Genomic DNA, 17,575 nt, shown 5'->3' on the forward strand with positions numbered 1-17,575 from the left:
ACCCCCTTTAAAATTGTATCCTTTATTTTAGATTGTCTCTCTGTTTTCTTCCTACCAAAAATAAATCACTTCATACTCCTCTGTATTGAACTTCATCTGCCACTTGTCCGCCCATTCCACCAACCTGTCTATGCCCCTTTGAAATTCTACACTATCCTCACAGTTCACACTTCTGAGTTTCATTTCATCCACGGTCTTTGATATTGTGCCCTGTATACCAAGGTCAAGGTCATTAATATACATCAGATAGAGCAAGGGTACCAGCACTGACCCCTGAAGAACTCCACTACAAACCTTTCTTGAGTCTGAAAGCATCCATTAACCACTACTCTCTGTTTCCTGTCATTGAGCCAATTTCATATCCTGTTGGTTTGTCCCTTTTATTCCATGAGCTCTGACTTTGTCACAAGTCTGTTGTGCGATACATTATCAAATGCCTTTTGGAAGTCCATGTACACCACATTAACAGCATTACCCTCATCAATCCTCTCTACCTCATCAAAAGACTTAAGCAACTTAGTTAAATGTGATTTTCCCCTTACAAATCCTTGTAGGCTTTCCTTAATTAACCCATATTTTCCCAAGTGACTATTAATTTTGTCCTTAATTATTTCTAGAAGCTTCCGCACCACCGCGGTTAAGCTATCTGGCAAGTAGCTGCTGGGCTTGTCATTACACCCTTTTTTGAACAAGGGTGTAACATTTGCAATTCTCCAGTCCTCTGACTCCATCCCTGAGTATAAGGAAGACTGGAAAATTATGGCTAGTGCCTCTGCAATTTCCACTGTCTGTATCCTAGGATATATCTCATTCAGTCCTGATGCCTTATTAAATTTTAAGTATAGACGGCCTATCCAATACCACCACCTTATCAATTTTAAATCCCTCCAGTGTCAGAATAACGACCTCTTTCACCATGACCTGTGCAGCATCTTCTTTATTGTAAAGACAGAAGCAAAGTATTAATTTAATACCTCACACATACCTCCTGTCTCCATGCAGAAATCCCTTTTCTGGTCATTAATTGGCCTAATTCTTCCTTTTGCCACCCTTTTACTATTTAAATGTCTATGGATAACTGTTGGATTCCCTTTTATATTAGCTGCTAGTCTCTTTTCACATTCTCTCTTTGTTTAGCTTATTTCCTTTATCACTCCGCCCCCCCCCCTCCCCTCCCCCCAAATGTTTGATATTCAGCCTGGTTCTCAGTTGTATTCGCCACCTGACATCAGTCATCAGCACACTTGTCCCTCTTTATCTTAATCTCTATCTCTTTTGTCATCCAGGGAGCTCTGGATTTCTTTGCCCTATCTTTCACTTTTGTGGGAATATCCCTTGACTCTGCCTGATCTATCTCCTCTTTAAAGACAGCCCATTGTTCAGTTACCATTAGTCCTGCCAACCTTTGATTCCAATTTATTTTGGTCGGATCCATTCTTCCCCCATTGAAGTTGGCTTTGCCCCAGTTAATTATTCTTACTCTGGATTGTCCCCTGTCCTTTTCCATAGTCAACCTAAACCTTCTGATACATTGATTGCTGGTCCTAAATGTTCTCTTACTGACACTTGATCCATTTGTACCCACCTCATTCCCAAAGCCCAGTGTCTTCTTCGTTGTCGGACTGTAAATATACTGTCGTAGAAAATTTTCCTGAACACGCTCTAAGCACTCTTGTCGCTCTCTGCCTTTAACACCATTACTATTCCAGTGTATTTTTGGATAATTAACATCCCCATTATAACTAGCTCTGTAATTTCCTTGCAAACTTGTTCCTGTACATCTTTCCCTCTAGTTGGTGACCTATAGACCACACCGAGCAATGTAATTGCACCTTTCTTTTCCCTTACCTTTAGCCAAATAGATTCTGTCCTTGGCCCCTCCGGGACATCCTCTCTCCCCAACACTGCACTGTTCTCCTTAATTAATACTGTCACCCCTCCTCCTTTCTTTTTCTATTTTTCCCAAACATCTTCTATCCAGGAATATATAATACTCAGCTCTGCCCATAAGGACGGCAGCAATTCAAGGAGAAGGACCCTACCATTTTATCTTGGTGGTTAGGGATGAACAATAAGCGGCACACACATTCTAAGAGCAACTAACGCATCAAATGGGGCAGACATTCTGAGTTGCTGTCTTTCAGATGTAATGTTAAACTGAGGTTGCTTCTTTCTTCAAAGGTGGTCATCAAAGGTCGCATGGTGCTACTGAAAGAAGAATAGATAGTTCTCTGAGTGTCTTAGTCAAAGTTTATTCCCCAGCCATGGATACAGATGAACTTGACTTTCATCTCATTGGCTGTTTGCAGGATCTTGCTGTGTACACAGCAGATTGAAATCATTGTTTGTAAAGAATTTGAGGATGAGATAAGGGGCTATATAAATGTAAACTCTTTCTTTAGTTAACTTGTCTTCTACTATAGGTTGAAATAGTCTAATTTCTGATCTGAACTGATAGCCTCCTCATGGTTAGGAATTGGTTATTGTCATTCATTGTCTAATTCCACACTGCATACCTACCTGTTATACAATATATTATAATATTACATTCTGTTTATCCTGCTACATCACTGATTAATGGTATCCATATTGTGTGTCCTATCTGTCCACAGTTGCCCCTCAGATTGCCATGTACCCTGAAGACCCTGTAGAATGGGGACAGCCCAACATGTTGATCTGTCTGGCTGATGGGTTCCACCCTCCACACATCACCATGAAGTGGAGAAGAAACAATGAAGAACTGACTGATGGAGTCAACATCACAGAGTACTATATAAAAATAGATTATTCCTACCAGAGATTCACATACCTGAATTTCATCCCGAGTCCAGGAGATATGTATTCCTGTCATGTGGATCATGAGAGTCTGGAGGAGCCAACAACTGTATTCTGGGGTCAGTATGGATTTGATTATCCAGGAATTGATTGCTGGTTTATAACAAGCAACGTGCCCAAACTTCACTTCTTGTTGTTAAAAGGCCTCAATTTACATTTTTCACCTATAAAGTCGACAGAATCCCATGTACTAAAATGTAATTAGTTTGACTGATTGGTGAGCAAGTGTGATTAGGGCATTAATTGTAAACCCAATGTAGAGTCCAACAAAAATATCTCAACGTCTGTAATTAAATCAAAAGTTGACTTTCACAGATGAGTAGAAGTGGTTCATTGTGTAATCTTCAGCAATGAATCTCTGCTCAGTGTTGAACTTATCCAGTCATGGGTCCTGCAGAAAATATATGTAGAACAATACCATGAAAACCGACATCACGCTAGCTGCACTATGTGTCTGTTACATTTCTCTGTCCTGCATGTTCTTTATACTTTGAATTCTGTGGTTCAGATTATTCTCATTGGTGAGTTTTTCACTCAGTTAGGTACTCCAGACCACCTTCAGCAATAATGAAATCTAGAGCAGCCCAGAAAAGTAAGCAACAAGATTTATCTAATGCCGCCCCCTGTTTCTGAGAAGCAGATTATCACACCAAACCCCGTTTTAGGCTTTAACTGTGAACAAGTTAATTGAAAATTTGATGAACAAGTGATCCTTATGTATAATATATTCTATCTTGCATGGTGTTTCCCACAGTAGGTCAGTGAATATAATAACTTCTTTACCTTTGATGTCTCTGTGTTCTTTCTCTGGCCTTCTTTTGCCCCTCTCTCTTTCTTATTGCCTGCTTTCTCCTTAATTCTTCTTGCTTCCTCCACTCTCATGTTTTCTTGTTTTCTCTTTCTCTCTCTCTCTCACTCTCTGTACACCACCAACAACTTTGAGGTTACGCAGCATATATGGCCATTGGTCCCTTCTCCTCCACCAAGGACTCAGCCTTTTCCCCACTCCTTTCTTTTTTCTGACCATGTTCTGAGAAAATCAAAGTGTGATATCACAGGGAAACAGGTAAGTGATTGGTTGGTGAGTATCTTTTTTCATTATCTTCTGAAACTCAGGTAATTTATTCATAATTGATAGCTTTTATTAGTAGCAGTAAGGTTTACTTGCAGTAGTAAAGCTTATTAGTAGTACCTTTATCAAATAAATTAATTGAGAGAAAAATAAATGACACAAAGATTGGCCGGGTGGTTAACAGTGAGGTTGAGTGTCTTGGGCTACAGGAAGATATAGACGGGATGGTCAAAGGGGCAGATAAGTGGCAGATGGAATTTAACCCTGAAAAGTGTGAGGTGATTCACTTTGGAAGGAGTGTTACCTGGCAGGGGAGAGACCTTCATCGCGTTTCTGCCAGGGAAAGAGAAATGGCTATAACCAGTCGAACTCCTTACCATGGGGTACCTAACACCATCCGAGTCATGGTGAAGGGCAGCGAGCAAGGAACAGGAATGGATAGGACCTTCTTCACCAAGAGGATCCTATTCAAGCTGTGTGGTTTCGAGGCTGCGGAGATCTACTGCCTACAGGATTTCCCCAGTGCTGGATTTTTTGATGTGACTTTCAAGCAAGTGGCAGCTTGTGTCAAACTCCTGAAGGTGTTTGAGGAAAAGAAAGACCTGCCAGAAATGAAGATCCTGACGGCGGAGCCGCTCTTTGCTCTGCCGTTGCAACGAGACTGGGTTGCGACGGTGCATCTTTACAACCCCTTCGTCCCTGTCACGGACGTGCTCACCTTCCTTACCAGGTACTTCGATAAGGTTGGGAGCTGCACCGCGGTTAGAGATGATTTGGGGATCTGGACATGTAAACGCCAGGTTAAGGTAACGCTCAAGACCGACGGTAAGGAAGCCGTCTTCCACCCTCCTTCCAGATTCGCTATCGGGGGAAGCCGTGGGTACCTTGTCTACGCTGGGCAACCCAAACTTTGTCGCTCATGCGGCAAGTCTGGTTATGTGGTGGCCAACTGCAGCGCCGTCCATGCAAGAACTCAAACAGGAAGGGCACCAGACAAAAGACTGTAGACAGGCTAAGTGCTGCAACCTGTGTGGCGAGGCAAGTCACCTCTACAAGACCTGCCCCAAACGTTGCTGTACTTATGCACAGGCAGCCAAAGCCAATGAGGGGGAAGCAGAAGAAATGCCTCGTGTCACTCCAACTACCAAGGCCCCCAGGGAGAACAACGGGACAAAGGAGGACACAGAGAGAGACAAGGTGGAGTAAATGATTGGGGCAACAGACGGCCAACCAACAGCACTGCCCCCTGAACCTCCCACTCCTCAGGAGAGCGAATCAACGGAGGAGGAGGAGGCAGCAGTGGGAAAGCAGCAGGGGGAGTGGCAGCTGGTGAAGAGAGCCAAAAGGAAGAAGGGGCTAAGAAGAAACCAAGCCACTTCTCAGACAAGAGGCAAGAGGCATCTCCTATCCGACACGGATAACAAGAGCAGCAGCTCTTCGGATGAAGAAGGGCCAGGGCGGCACCAACAGAAAAAGCGGCAAAACGCTACGGAGTTGGAGGATGAAACACCCGAGCTCCAGAACATTGGAGACAATGAAGAGACTAGCGCACCCCAACTTTGCCCACAACCCGAAGAGGCCAGTGTACCACAGCCCCAGGAATCTGGGAACAGTGAGGCGCTCAGCGCACCCCAGCTCCGGGAAGCCGGGAGCAGCAACACCCCAGAGGGGGAGAGGATTGGAGAAGCTTCTCCAACAGAGGACATTTCAAACCCCGCTCTCTGCACGGACCCCCAGATGCCACCCGAGCAGAACACCGCCATTGGGGAGGTTCAGGACGCTTTCCTCAGCCCATCCAAAGTGAAGCAATTTGAGCACACTACGGGCATGAAGGAGCAGACCAAAGGTCTGGAACTCTCAGAGACAACAGGTTTGGTAAGCGACTAACTGCTTTAAAATGGGTGTAAAGATTGTATCCATAAATGTGTGTAGCATTAAATCTACTACGTGATGTGTTGCGACCTTGGACTACCTTGTCAAGGTCAAAGCTGACCTGTTGTTTCTGCAGGAGTGTGCGATACCGCACCTCAGCTCCTACAGGCAATGGTCACGATGGTGGTCCCATGGGCCATCGATCTGGTCGGGAGGAAACGACCCTCGTTCCTCCGGCCTGGGTATTCTGCTGCGGGGAGGCAACTTCACCGTCTCCCAGGTTAAGGAGGTGGTGGGCGGGTACCTCCTCGTAGCAGACGTAATGTACAAGAATGCTCCACTCCGGGTAATTAACGTCTACGCCCCGTCACAAGGGGCTGAGCGTCTGGAGGTTTTTCAGCAGCTCCCACTGCTGCTGGCAACTTCCAGGCCAGTCATTCTGGGCGGTGACTTCAACTGCATCATCGATGCGGCTGGACGATCTGGCAGGGCCGAAAGCAGATTGGACGCTACGTCCAGATCCCTGATGGAAACAGTAAAGGATGCCAAGCTGCACGACGTCTTCAGCAACCCTGCAGACGGAGCGCAGCGTAGATACACCTGGTCGCGGCCTGACGGGTCCGTCTGTTCCAGGATAGATTTCCTGTTTGTGTCCCATGCATTCACAGTCAGATCCATCGACGTCAAGTCGGTGTTCTTCTCTGACCACTGCCTCCTACTGGCTGACTGTCACTTAGAGGAAGACCAGAGGGTTGGCAGGGGGCCATGCAAGCTAAACGTGAAACTGCTGACCCCAGAGAACATTGAGGAGCTCAAGAGGGATTACAAAGGTTGGAGAACCATGAAACCCCACTTTGAATCACTGACACACTGGTGGGAAACAATCAAGGGAAACATCAAGAGGTTTTTCATCCTCAAAGGCACAGAAAGCTAGAAAAGAACAGAGGGAAATGTCCCGACTCCAGAAAAACATGCAGAATCTGCTCCGGCTGCAATCGATGGGGTTCGATGTCAAGGAGGAACTCCAAGAGGTGAAGAGCCAGCAAGCCTCGCTCTTTGCCTCGGAGGCCTCCAAGAGCATCTTCCATTCCAGAGTCCGCTCCATGGAGCAGGACGAGACATGCTCACGTTTCTTCTTCCAAAAGGTACACAGAGAGAGCTCTGTGATCAGCAGCCTGAAGGAAGAAGATAGCTCAGTAAAGTCATCACAGTCCGACATTTTGAGGATCAGCAAATCCTCTTATGCCGGATTGTATGACGTGAAGCCCACAGACAGCACGACCTCCCAATCCTTCCTGTCCTCTATCATGGAGGTCTTAGACGACAGTACACGGGAGAGTCTGGACAAAGCGCTAACTCCTGACGAACTGACTGAGGCCCTTGAGTCCTTCGAGAAGAGTAAAATTCCCGGAAGCGATGGCTTGCCGGTGGAGTTGTATTCGGCTCTGTGGGACTGGATCGGCCCGGACCTGCTAGAAGTGTACGAGAGTATGCTCCTGGCCAGCAGTATGTCATAATCCATGAGGAAAGGCATTATCACCTTCATCTACAAGCACAAGGGGAAAAGGGAGGAAATTAGAAATTGGTGACCCATTTCACTGTTGAATGTGGACTATAATATTCTGTCCAAGGTCATCGCCAATCGGGTCAAATCCGCTCTGGAATTGGTGATCCACCCTGACCAGACCTGCACTGTGCCGGGGAGGAAGATCTCTGACAGCCTCACGCTGCTCAGGGATACGATTGCCTATGTACAGGACAGGGGTGTGGATACCTGCCTCATCAGCCTGGATCAGGAGAAGGCCTTTGACAGAATATCGCACACCTACATGGTGGATGTGCTCTCCAAAATGGGGTTTGGGGAGGGAATTCGCAATTGGATCCAACTGCTCTACACTAACATCAGTAGTACAGTCTCTATCAATGGGTGGGAATCAGATAGCTTTCCTATTAAATCTGGAGTCAGGCAGGGCTGCCCCCTCTCGCCTGTTCTTTTCGTTTGTTGCATAGAACCCTTTGCTGAGTCCATCAGGAAGCATCCGGGCATAAGAGGAGTGACGATCCCAGGCAGTGGAGGCCCTCAGGTCAAAGCCTCCCTGTACATGGACGATGTCACCGTCTTCTGCTCGGATCTGCTGTCGGTGCGCAGACTGATCCACATCTGCGACCAGTTCGAACTGGCCTCGGGAGCCAAGGTAAATCGTGGGAAGAGCGAGGCCATGTTCTTTGGGAACTGGGCTGACCGATCCTTTGTCCCCTTCACTGTCAGGGCTGACGGCCTGAAGGTGCTGGGGATATGGTTCGGAGGGACCAGGGCATGCGTTAGAAACTGGAAGGAGCGAGTGTCTATGGTGAAAAGGAAACTGGGCATGTGGGAGCGACGCTCCCTCTCCATTGCGGGTAAGAACCTGGTCATCAGGTGTGAGGCACTCTCGCTGTTGCTGTACGTGGCGCAGGTCTGGCCCATTCCACACTCCTGTGTGGTGGCGCTCACCCGAGCCATCTTCCACTTTAACTGGAGGTCGAAAATGGATCGTGTCTGCAGGGATGCGATGTACAAGCCTCTAGATAAAGGGGGAAAAAACCGTACCCAACATCGCCCTCATACTGATGGCCACCTTTGTGTGCGGCTGCATCAAGCGATGCGTAGACCCTCAGTATGCAAACACCAAGTGTCACTACTTGCTGAGGTTCTACCTGTCCCCAGTGTTACGAAGGATGGGTCTGGCCACGATGCCGCGGAACGCTCCAAGTAGTTGGACCGTGCCGTACCACCTGTCCCTCGTGAGAAAATTTATGCAGAGAAACACCTTTGACCACAAGTCCATCAGGCAGTGGTCGGCACGTAACGTCTTAAAGGCCCTGAGGGAAAAGGAGAGGGTGGATCCTGTGGGATGGTTCCCTGAGCAGACTGACAAAGTCATTTGGCAGAATGCCTCATCGCCAGAACTTTCCAACAAGCACCAAGACGTAGCTTGGTTGGTGGTGAGAAAGGCCCTCCCTGTAAGATCCTTCCTACATGCCAGGAGTCTCACCCCCTCTGCACGTTGCCCTCGAGGTGGCTGTGGTGGGGAAGAGACCGTTGTTCACCTCCTTGTAGATTGCGTCTTTGTGAAGAAGGTCTGGAGAGAGATGCAGTCGATTCTGTCGAGGTTCATCCCGAGCAGTTCTGTGACAGAGGACTCTGTGCTTTACGGGCTGTTCCCAGGGACACACACCGAGACAAACATCAACTGCAGCTGGAGGATCATCAACTCGGTGAAAGACGCTCTTTGGTCTGCACGAAACTTGTTGGTTTTCCAGCACAGAGAGTTGTCCCCGACCGAGTGTTGCAGACTGGCACATTCCAAGGTCCAGGACTACGTGCTGAGGGACACAGTTAAGCTTGGGGCAGCCGTCACAAAGGCGCAATGGGGAAGGGTTGCTGCCTAAGACCTTTCTGCCACAGTGCACTGAGGGGCTGGGAACTGTAAAGAGCCCCTCAGGCTGTACAGCTTAAAATGAATGTCTGCAAATGATTGTAATATTCATTGTTTGTACTGATACACCTTGTGATTCATGTTGTAAAAGTTGAACCTGATTGTATTTTTGTAATGGTGATTTTGAAATGGTTCAAAATGTTTTTGAAGATTTAAGAATAAAGTATATTTTTGCAAAAAAAAAGATACACTTTGGAAGCAGTAATTTGACAAGGAAACATTCAATGAACGGCATGGCACCAGGAAGTTCTGGGGAACAAAGGGACCTTGGCGTGTGTGTCCACAGATCTCTGAAGGCAGAGGGGAATGTTAGTGGGGTGGTGCAAAAGGCATATGGGACACTTGCCTTTATCAATCGAGGCATAGATTACAAAAGTAGGGAGGTCATGTTGGAGTTGTATAGAACCTTGTGGGGGCCACAGCTGGAGTACTGTGTGCAGTTCTGGTCACCACATTATAGGAATAATGTGATTACACCGGAGGTGGTGCAGAGGAGATTCACCAGGATATTGCCTGGGATGAAACATTTAAGTAATGAAGAGAGGTTGGATAGACTTGGGTTGTTTTCATTGGAGCAGAGAAGACTGAGGGGCGACCTGATCGAGGTGTACAAGATTATGAGGGGCATGGACAGGGTAAATAAGGAGCAGCTGTTCCCCTTAGCTGAAGGGTCAGTCACGAGGGGACACAAGTTCAAGGTGAGGGGCAGGAGGTTTAGGGAGGATGTGAGGAAAAATGTTTTTACCTAGAGGATGATGATGGCCTGGAATGCGCTGCCTGGGAGGGTGGTGGAGGCGGGTTGCCTCACATCCTTTAGAAAGTACCTGGATGAGCACTTGGCACGTCATAACATTCAAGGCTATGGGCCAAGTGCTGGTAAATGGGATTAGGTAGGTAGGTCAGGTTTTGTCAAGTGTCCGTGCAGACTTGATGGGCCGAAGGGCCTCTTCTGCACTGTGTGATTCTGTGAATTAGCATATAATAAGGATGGGCAGGTCATGTGTTGCGGCTGCAGGTTAGATCAAGGTATTCAAAAGTGAATTGTTTTGTTACCTGAAAAGGATAAATGTGGAAGGTTATGGGGATAAGGCAGGGGAGTGTGGCTAGGTGGAATGCTCTTTCAGAGACCCAGTGCAGACTCAATGGGCCGAGCAGCCTCCTACACTGTAAAGATTCTGTGATTCCAGAGACACCGGGACATAGCTTAAGAATAAGAGATGTACTGTTTAAGACAGAGATGAGGAGAAATTTTTTCCCTCAAATGGTTGTTAGTAATTGGAATTCTTTTCCCTCAAAAGCAGTGGAGTCTGGGTCATTAAATGCATTGAAGACTGAGTTAGACAGATTTTTGATTGACAAGGGAGTCAAGAGTTATGGGGGCAGATGGCAAAGTGAAGTTAAGACCACAACCAGATCAGCCATGATCCTATTGAATGACGGAGTAGGCTCAAAGGGCAGAATGGCTTACTCCTGCTCCTAAGTCCTGTGTTCCTATTTCAGTGGCTTGGAAAGGGTGCAGAGATTTACCAGAGTTCAGGGATGTGGGACTTCAATTATGTGAAGAGACTAGAGAAACGGGTTGTTTTCCTTAGAGCACAAAAGGTTAAGAGACGCTCATAGTTATGAAAGGTTTTGATAGACTAGATATGTAGAAACTGTTTCTATTGGTGAGAGGTTGGTAACCAGAGGGCACAATTTTAAAATAATTAGCAAAAGAACCAGAGAGGAGCTGGGTAGATATTTTGAGCACAAGTTATGAAAAAGAGAATTGGATAAATAGTTGAAGGGGAAATATTGCAGGGCTAGAGAGAAAGGGGAGGGGAGTGGGACTAATTGGATAACTCTTTCAAAGAGTCAGCAATGGTATGATGGGCCAAATAGCTGCCTTCTCTGCTCTGAGTATCTCATATTCCTGCTCATAACTAGTTTCCCATTCCTGGTAGCATTTTGGTGAGCCTCCACTACTCTTCCTGTATGTTAATGTCCTTTCTCTGCAGATGGTGTTCTAACTGTGTCATACCAAAATTGTGTACAAATTTATCACCAGCAGTAATTCCCAACTTTTGGATCCTTGAGTGTGTGGCTGTGACTGTAGTGCATAGCGTTATGGACATGACCATGGGTATACAAATTATTGATGCAGCTGACTGTTGAGGGACACTCTCCACCAGTATTGTGAATTTGTTTAGTCGTCTCTCCACTCTGTTATGTTCACCTTGTGTTTCACTGTGAGACACTCATTCCTTTCTTGTCTCTGTTTCTCTATACAGAACCCGAAGTGCCTGAGGAAAAGTCTGGTGCAGGGACAGTGATCTGTGCTCTGGGACTCACTCTGGGAATCATCAGTGCTGTTGTAGGGATCATCTTACTGATCAAAGAGAGACAGAGGCTGCAAGTTCAACAACATGGCATATAGGGGTAAGTACAGGGAACATAATCTGTGTTAATCGTTAACATTCCTGGAAGTAAATTTCAACCAAAGCCCCTACTCCTCATTGTTCATCACTGAACCCCTGCAACTATAAACAGATATGGACAGGATTGAGCTTGGCTGTTGTATCCCTTCTTGACATTTTACACATGAAGAACCCTTACTTAGATGAGATGCACCTTGAGAGCTGGCACGTTCAGGAGAGGAGGACACTTTCACCATCTGACATACTTTGCAATTATACCATAACACTGCAATAACGCTGATGTTAAATAAATACTTTGCATCTGTCTTTACCAAGAAAGCAGATACTACCAAGGTCGTGGTGACAGGGGAGGAAACTCTGTTACTAGAAAGGTTCAAAATTGATAAGGAGGAAGTGTTGTATAAAGTGTCAGTACTTAAAGTTGACAAGGCACCAGGACCGGATGAGATGCATCCAAAGATATTGAAGGAAGTGAGAGTAGAAATTGCAGGGGCACTGGCCATAATCTTTCAGTTTTCCCTAGCTCAGGGGAGGTGTCAGGGGACTGGAGAATTGTAAATGTTACACCCTTGTTCAAAAAGGTTGTAAGGATAAGCCCAGCAATTACAGACCAGTCAGTTTAACTTAAGTGGTAGGGAAGATTCTCGAGACAATTATTTGGAATAGAATTAGTAGTCACATGGAAAAATGTGGGTTGATAAGGAAGAGCCAGCATGAATTTCTAAAGGGGAAATCATGTTTAACTTGCTGGAGTTTTTGAAGAGGTAACAGAGAGGGTAGATGATGGTAATGCTGTTGATGTGGTGTACATGGGCCTTCAAGAGGCACTTGATAACAGTGCCATACAGCAGACTTGTGAGAAAAGTTATAGCTCATGGAATAAAAGTGATGGTAGCAACATGGATACAAAATTTACTGGGTAATAGGAAGCAGAGAGTAATAGCCAATGGATATTTTTCGGACTGGGGGAAGGTTTGTAGTGGAGTTCCCCGGGGTCGGTATTGGGACGCTTGCTTTCCCTGATATATATTAATGATCTAGATCTTGGTGTGCAGGGGACAATTTCAAAGTTTGCTGATGATACGAAACATGGAAGCATTATAAACTGTGAGGAGGACAGCATAGAACTTCAAAAGGACATAGACAAGTTGATGGAGTGGGCAGATAGGTGGTAGATGAAGTTTAATACAGAGAAGTGTGAGATGATGCATTTTGGTAGGAAGAACATGGAGAGGCAATATAAAATAAAAGATACAATTCTAAATGGTGTGCAGAATCTGGGTGTATATGTGCGTAAATCATTGAAGGTGGCAGGACAGGTGGAGAGAGCAGTTAATAAAGCATATAGTATCCTTTATTAATAGGGGCATAGAGTACAAGAGCAGGGAGTCATGATGAGCTTTTATAAGACCCCAAAAACTTTTTCACATAGCAAGTAGTTCAGATCTGTGACACACTGCTTGAAAGTGTGGTGGAGGCAGGTTCAATTGGGCATTCAAGTGGGCATTAGATGATTATTTGAATAGAAACAATGTGCAGCGTTACAGGGAAAAGGCAGGAGAGTGGCACTCAGTCATAATGCTCCTTTAGGGAGCTGGTGCAGACAAGATGGGTCTAATGGCTGCCTTCTGTGGTGTAACAATTCTGTGATTCTGTGAAAACAACCGTCTTTAAAACCTTTCAAACCTTTTCTGGTTAGCACATTCATCCCTATTGGAACTGTCGCTGGCCATCCATTTGTCCTTAGACGTACAATAATATTTTGTATCTCTTGTGAAAGTCTCAGAAAAGGAGTAAATTTAAATATGGATGTATATTCTAGGCCAACAAATAGTAGGAAGGAGATAATGGAGCAAATTTGGAGACAAATTACAGAAAGGTTCAGGATCTACAAAATGGTGATGATGGGGCATTTTAATTATTCTAATGTAAACTAGGATGATGAAAAAAGGAAAGAAATACTTGCATTTATACAGTGCTGCTCATGAACATTGGTTTTACAGGCAATAAAATATTTTTTTAAGTGTAGTCACTGTTGCAATGTATGAAACAGTGTGAAGGGTGAAGAGGAAGAGGAATTCCTAAAATATGTACAAGAGAACGTTCTTGATCAGTGAGTAACACCACTGTATACATAGCTCCAGTCTGCTTAGGAACAGGAGTCAACCATTCAGCCCCTCGCACCTATTCCACCATCCAATGAGATCATGGCTTATCTGCAACCTGACTCCACACACCGGCTTTTGCTCCGTACCCCTTAATATCTTTGGATAACAGAAATCTATCAATCTCAGATTTAAAATTTTAAATTGATCTAGCTTGGTGTGTGTGAAAGAGAGTTTCAAATGTCTGCCACCCTTTGTTGTAGAGGTGTTTTTTAATTTCACTCCTGAAAGATCTGGCTTTAACTTGTAAACTATGTCACCTAGCCCTAGACTCCCCAGCCAGTGAAATAGCTTCTCTCTATCTACCTTACCTGTTCCCAATAATATCTTGACTCTCTGATCGCTTCACCCCTTAACAATGTAAAGTCCAAATAATTTAACCGTAGTTTCTTTAATCTCTTCTCACAGTTTAACCCTTGCAGTCCAGGTATCATTCTCGTCAACCTACACTGCCCTCCCTCCAAGGCCAATATATCCTTCCTATGGTGAGGGGCCCAGAACTGCTCCCAGCATTCAGGTGTGGTCAAACAGAGCTTTGTAAAACCCCTTGGATTCTTTTCCTCCAAATATAAAGACCAGCATTCCATTCACCTTTGATTATTTTCTCTACCAGTTCATAACATTTTAGTTGTCTCTGTACCTGGGTCCTCAAGTCATTTTGGACCTCCACTGTTTCTAGTTTTTCCCTTATTTAGAAAGCACTCTACTGTCCTTTTTTAGCTCCAAAATGGGTGACCTCACATTTTCCTACATTGAAATCCATTTGCCACAGTTTTCCCCATTTACAGAATCATAGAATGGTTACAGCAGAAGGAGACCACTTGACCTGTTATGTCTGCTGGCCCTCTAAAGAAGTAATTTACCTGGTACCACTCCCCCTCCTTCTCCCCACAGCCTCATATTCTTCCTCTTCAGATAATAATCCAATTCCCTCTTGAAGCCTCGATTGAACCCGCCTTCACCACAGTCTGAGGCAGTGCATTGCAGATCCACTTGCTGCGTGAAAAAGCTTTTCCTCATCTGTCAGTATCGCTTTTTAATTTTACACTTCCACCTACACTGTCTACAATGCTGCCTATTTTTGTGTCGTCAGTAAATTTGGATATGTGATTTTCTATCTCATCATCTAAGTCTTTAATTAATACAGTGAATAGTTGAGGGCCAAAAATAGATTTTTGTGGGACATAGCTATTCATATTCTGCCAATTTAGCGAACAGTCTCTTATAAGGAACTTAACGTGCACCATTCCATTTGACTTATGCTACATGAGCTGCATGGGAAGCAGTCAATGGCACACTGCACTACAGTTTACAGGTAGGCCTGCCTCAAGCAGCGCTACACGGATGAACTTTGTGTCCTATATCTTGTAAATGCTGTAATATTGAGCTTTTGGTCACTCCTAATCTTAGTCAATCTCTGACCATTGAAATTCTATTTCAGTAATATCCCTATCAGATAAAACAACAAATATTTGTCAAGGAGTCCGATTTCCACAAGACTACTGTAATGGTTTATATAAAGCCAATGCCTTTAGATGGAGCAATAAAAATCTCATTTTCAATTCTTCAGGACTTATTTTCTTTCTGTCTCTTGCAATTCCAACAAACACATTCCCCCTCCTCCATAGATGATTCCACCCTCAATTCTTCATCAATTGCCATTCTTGGCCTTATTTCCTCCTTTAGTAAAGCTGCATTGAAACAAAAAACATCTTTTGTGCCATAAAACTCAAGTTTATCCATGATTTGAAACTGCTCCCATGTGAAACAAAAACAGAAAATGCTGGAAAAGCTCAGCAGGTCTAACAGCATCTGTGGAGAGAGAAACAGAGTTACTGTTTCGAGTCCGTATGATTCTTCTTCAAATGCTATGTATCTCTCATCAACTCCACTCCTCCGCACCACCCCCGCCCCTGCCCCTGCCCAGACGCTTGTCACACCGTGAGACAACCGGCCTCACTGAATTCTGTCTTTCTCATGGGGGTTTCCAATCTCCACTCTTGAAGAACTCGTTTTGGAATCTTTCCTCAAACGACGCTTTCTCACAGATGCCTTCCACAACAGCAGATTTTTCTACCTTGTGTTTGTTTTTAACTTCCCTTCAAGAGTCTTAAACCTTATTAAAACGCAGACATCTCTTAAAGTAAAACTAAAACTCAAGTTCTCCCTTTACCATACCAATACAGAAATACAAGTCAAACTTTATTCCTAACACCCACTAATGCAAATATAACTTACTTAAACTACCTCTAGTTCCTAACAATCTGAATGTTTAAACAGTTATTAAGGGAAGAACTTCTACGTGCCAGGAGCACACATTGCAAAATTATGAACCCTCTGACTTAGATTTTCCATCTGTGACATTTAATGGATACTGGATCATGAGTTTGGTGTGTGCCATTTCCTGACATACACACAAAATGTACCAGAAGTGCTGAAGTAGTACATTTGCAATTTTGAATAATCTGTTAATTGGTGTGGTTGGCTGTACTCAAGCAGGTCACACCTCTCCCAAGCTAGTAAACCTCAGTCAAGTTTGTCAGAGTTGGATCACTGATTCTAATCCTGTCCATCATGGTATTATAACAGGTGGTGGTTTTGCCCATTGCATGTGGTGAAGCTGCTCAGATAGATTTCATCAATGTTATTTATTTATATTCATACCGTATACATATTCCAGAATAAACCCAAGTTACTGATTGGAGGATTGTGCAGGTAATAAGATAAGAATTCAATGTACCCAGCTTTTGATGTATTTGTGATGACTTTCTTTTCAACTTAGATGGAAGGCTTAGCCACACCATAAACCCATCACTGTCGCACTGTGTCCTCTCACCTCTGCACTATGTCCTCTCATCACTTCTTGTGAAGCTGCAGGAAACGGAAACTAATTTCTGAACTCACGGAGCGTTGATTTATTCTTGATACAATTATGTCTTCAGAATTCATGATTGTTTTTAAAATCATTTTTAAAGATAGACTAATTTGTTAGAAATATCTCCACATGAACAATGTCAGTACGTTAAAATGTTTGTGGTGTCACAGATTTCATTAAAACTTGTACAAAGTTGTAAAATATATACTTGTACTTGTATTTTTTTTGTTGTAGTCGTACTTTCACCATCTTGTCCCAATAATCAGTTCACTGCAATGTTCTGTACAATCCTGTTTAAAGGACTTCGCAAGATGACAAAGTCCTGCTGGATAATAATGGAGCACCCTGTCACTCAGGTCCCAGTGTTAACTCAGTGTGGAAACACAGCTGGTAGGGATGAGGTGAGTAACAAACCTATCCCCACCACCCCCCTCCTACTCCTGCCTGTTAACCTCAGCAGCATGAAGCCCAGTAGCCTTTAACTCACAGGCCTCATTTGCACGTCCCCCAAAACCATTGGGAAATGGAATGAAGGCTATCACAAGGCCATTTGCTGGCAACAGAGATATCCAGCCCTCAAGTAAGTCACAAGGAGGCAATTTTGGGAGGGACTTTGTAGTATAAATGTCTGGCAAATAAAGAGTTAATGTGGAACTGAGTACAGTTCTGCCCACAAAGTGATGTGAGAGAATAAATGACCCACACCTAGGAGTCAGTGTAATGTTGGACAGAACCATTGTAGAAGCAAGCATGGAAACTCCTAGCTTGGACCTTTACTGTACCTGTGCATATAGTTTCCAGTAGTTAATAAATACTGTTAAAACTACCAAAAACTATGAATAACTTAGTAAGACCTACCA

General features: G+C 44.5%; 1 protein-coding gene across 1 annotated transcript in view; it reads left to right on the top strand.

Moving 5' to 3' along the window:
- The window catches only part of LOC121291593 (H-2 class II histocompatibility antigen, A-U alpha chain-like), a 37,047-nt gene extending 20,129 nt beyond the window's left edge, over positions 1–16,918 (top strand). Inside the window, exons 3-5 of the mRNA XM_041213021.1 lie at positions 2,613–2,894; positions 11,529–11,676; positions 16,623–16,918. Of these exons, the coding sequence (XP_041068955.1) occupies positions 2,613–2,894; positions 11,529–11,674 (428 nt within the window). The 3' untranslated portion in view covers positions 11,675–11,676; positions 16,623–16,918. The remainder of the gene's footprint in view (positions 1–2,612; positions 2,895–11,528; positions 11,677–16,622) is intronic.
- Positions 16,919–17,575: the final 657 nt, after the last annotated feature.

This window comes from Carcharodon carcharias, chromosome 19 (genome assembly GCF_017639515.1).
Source record: "Carcharodon carcharias isolate sCarCar2 chromosome 19, sCarCar2.pri, whole genome shotgun sequence".
NCBI lineage: Eukaryota > Metazoa > Chordata > Chondrichthyes > Lamniformes > Lamnidae > Carcharodon > Carcharodon carcharias.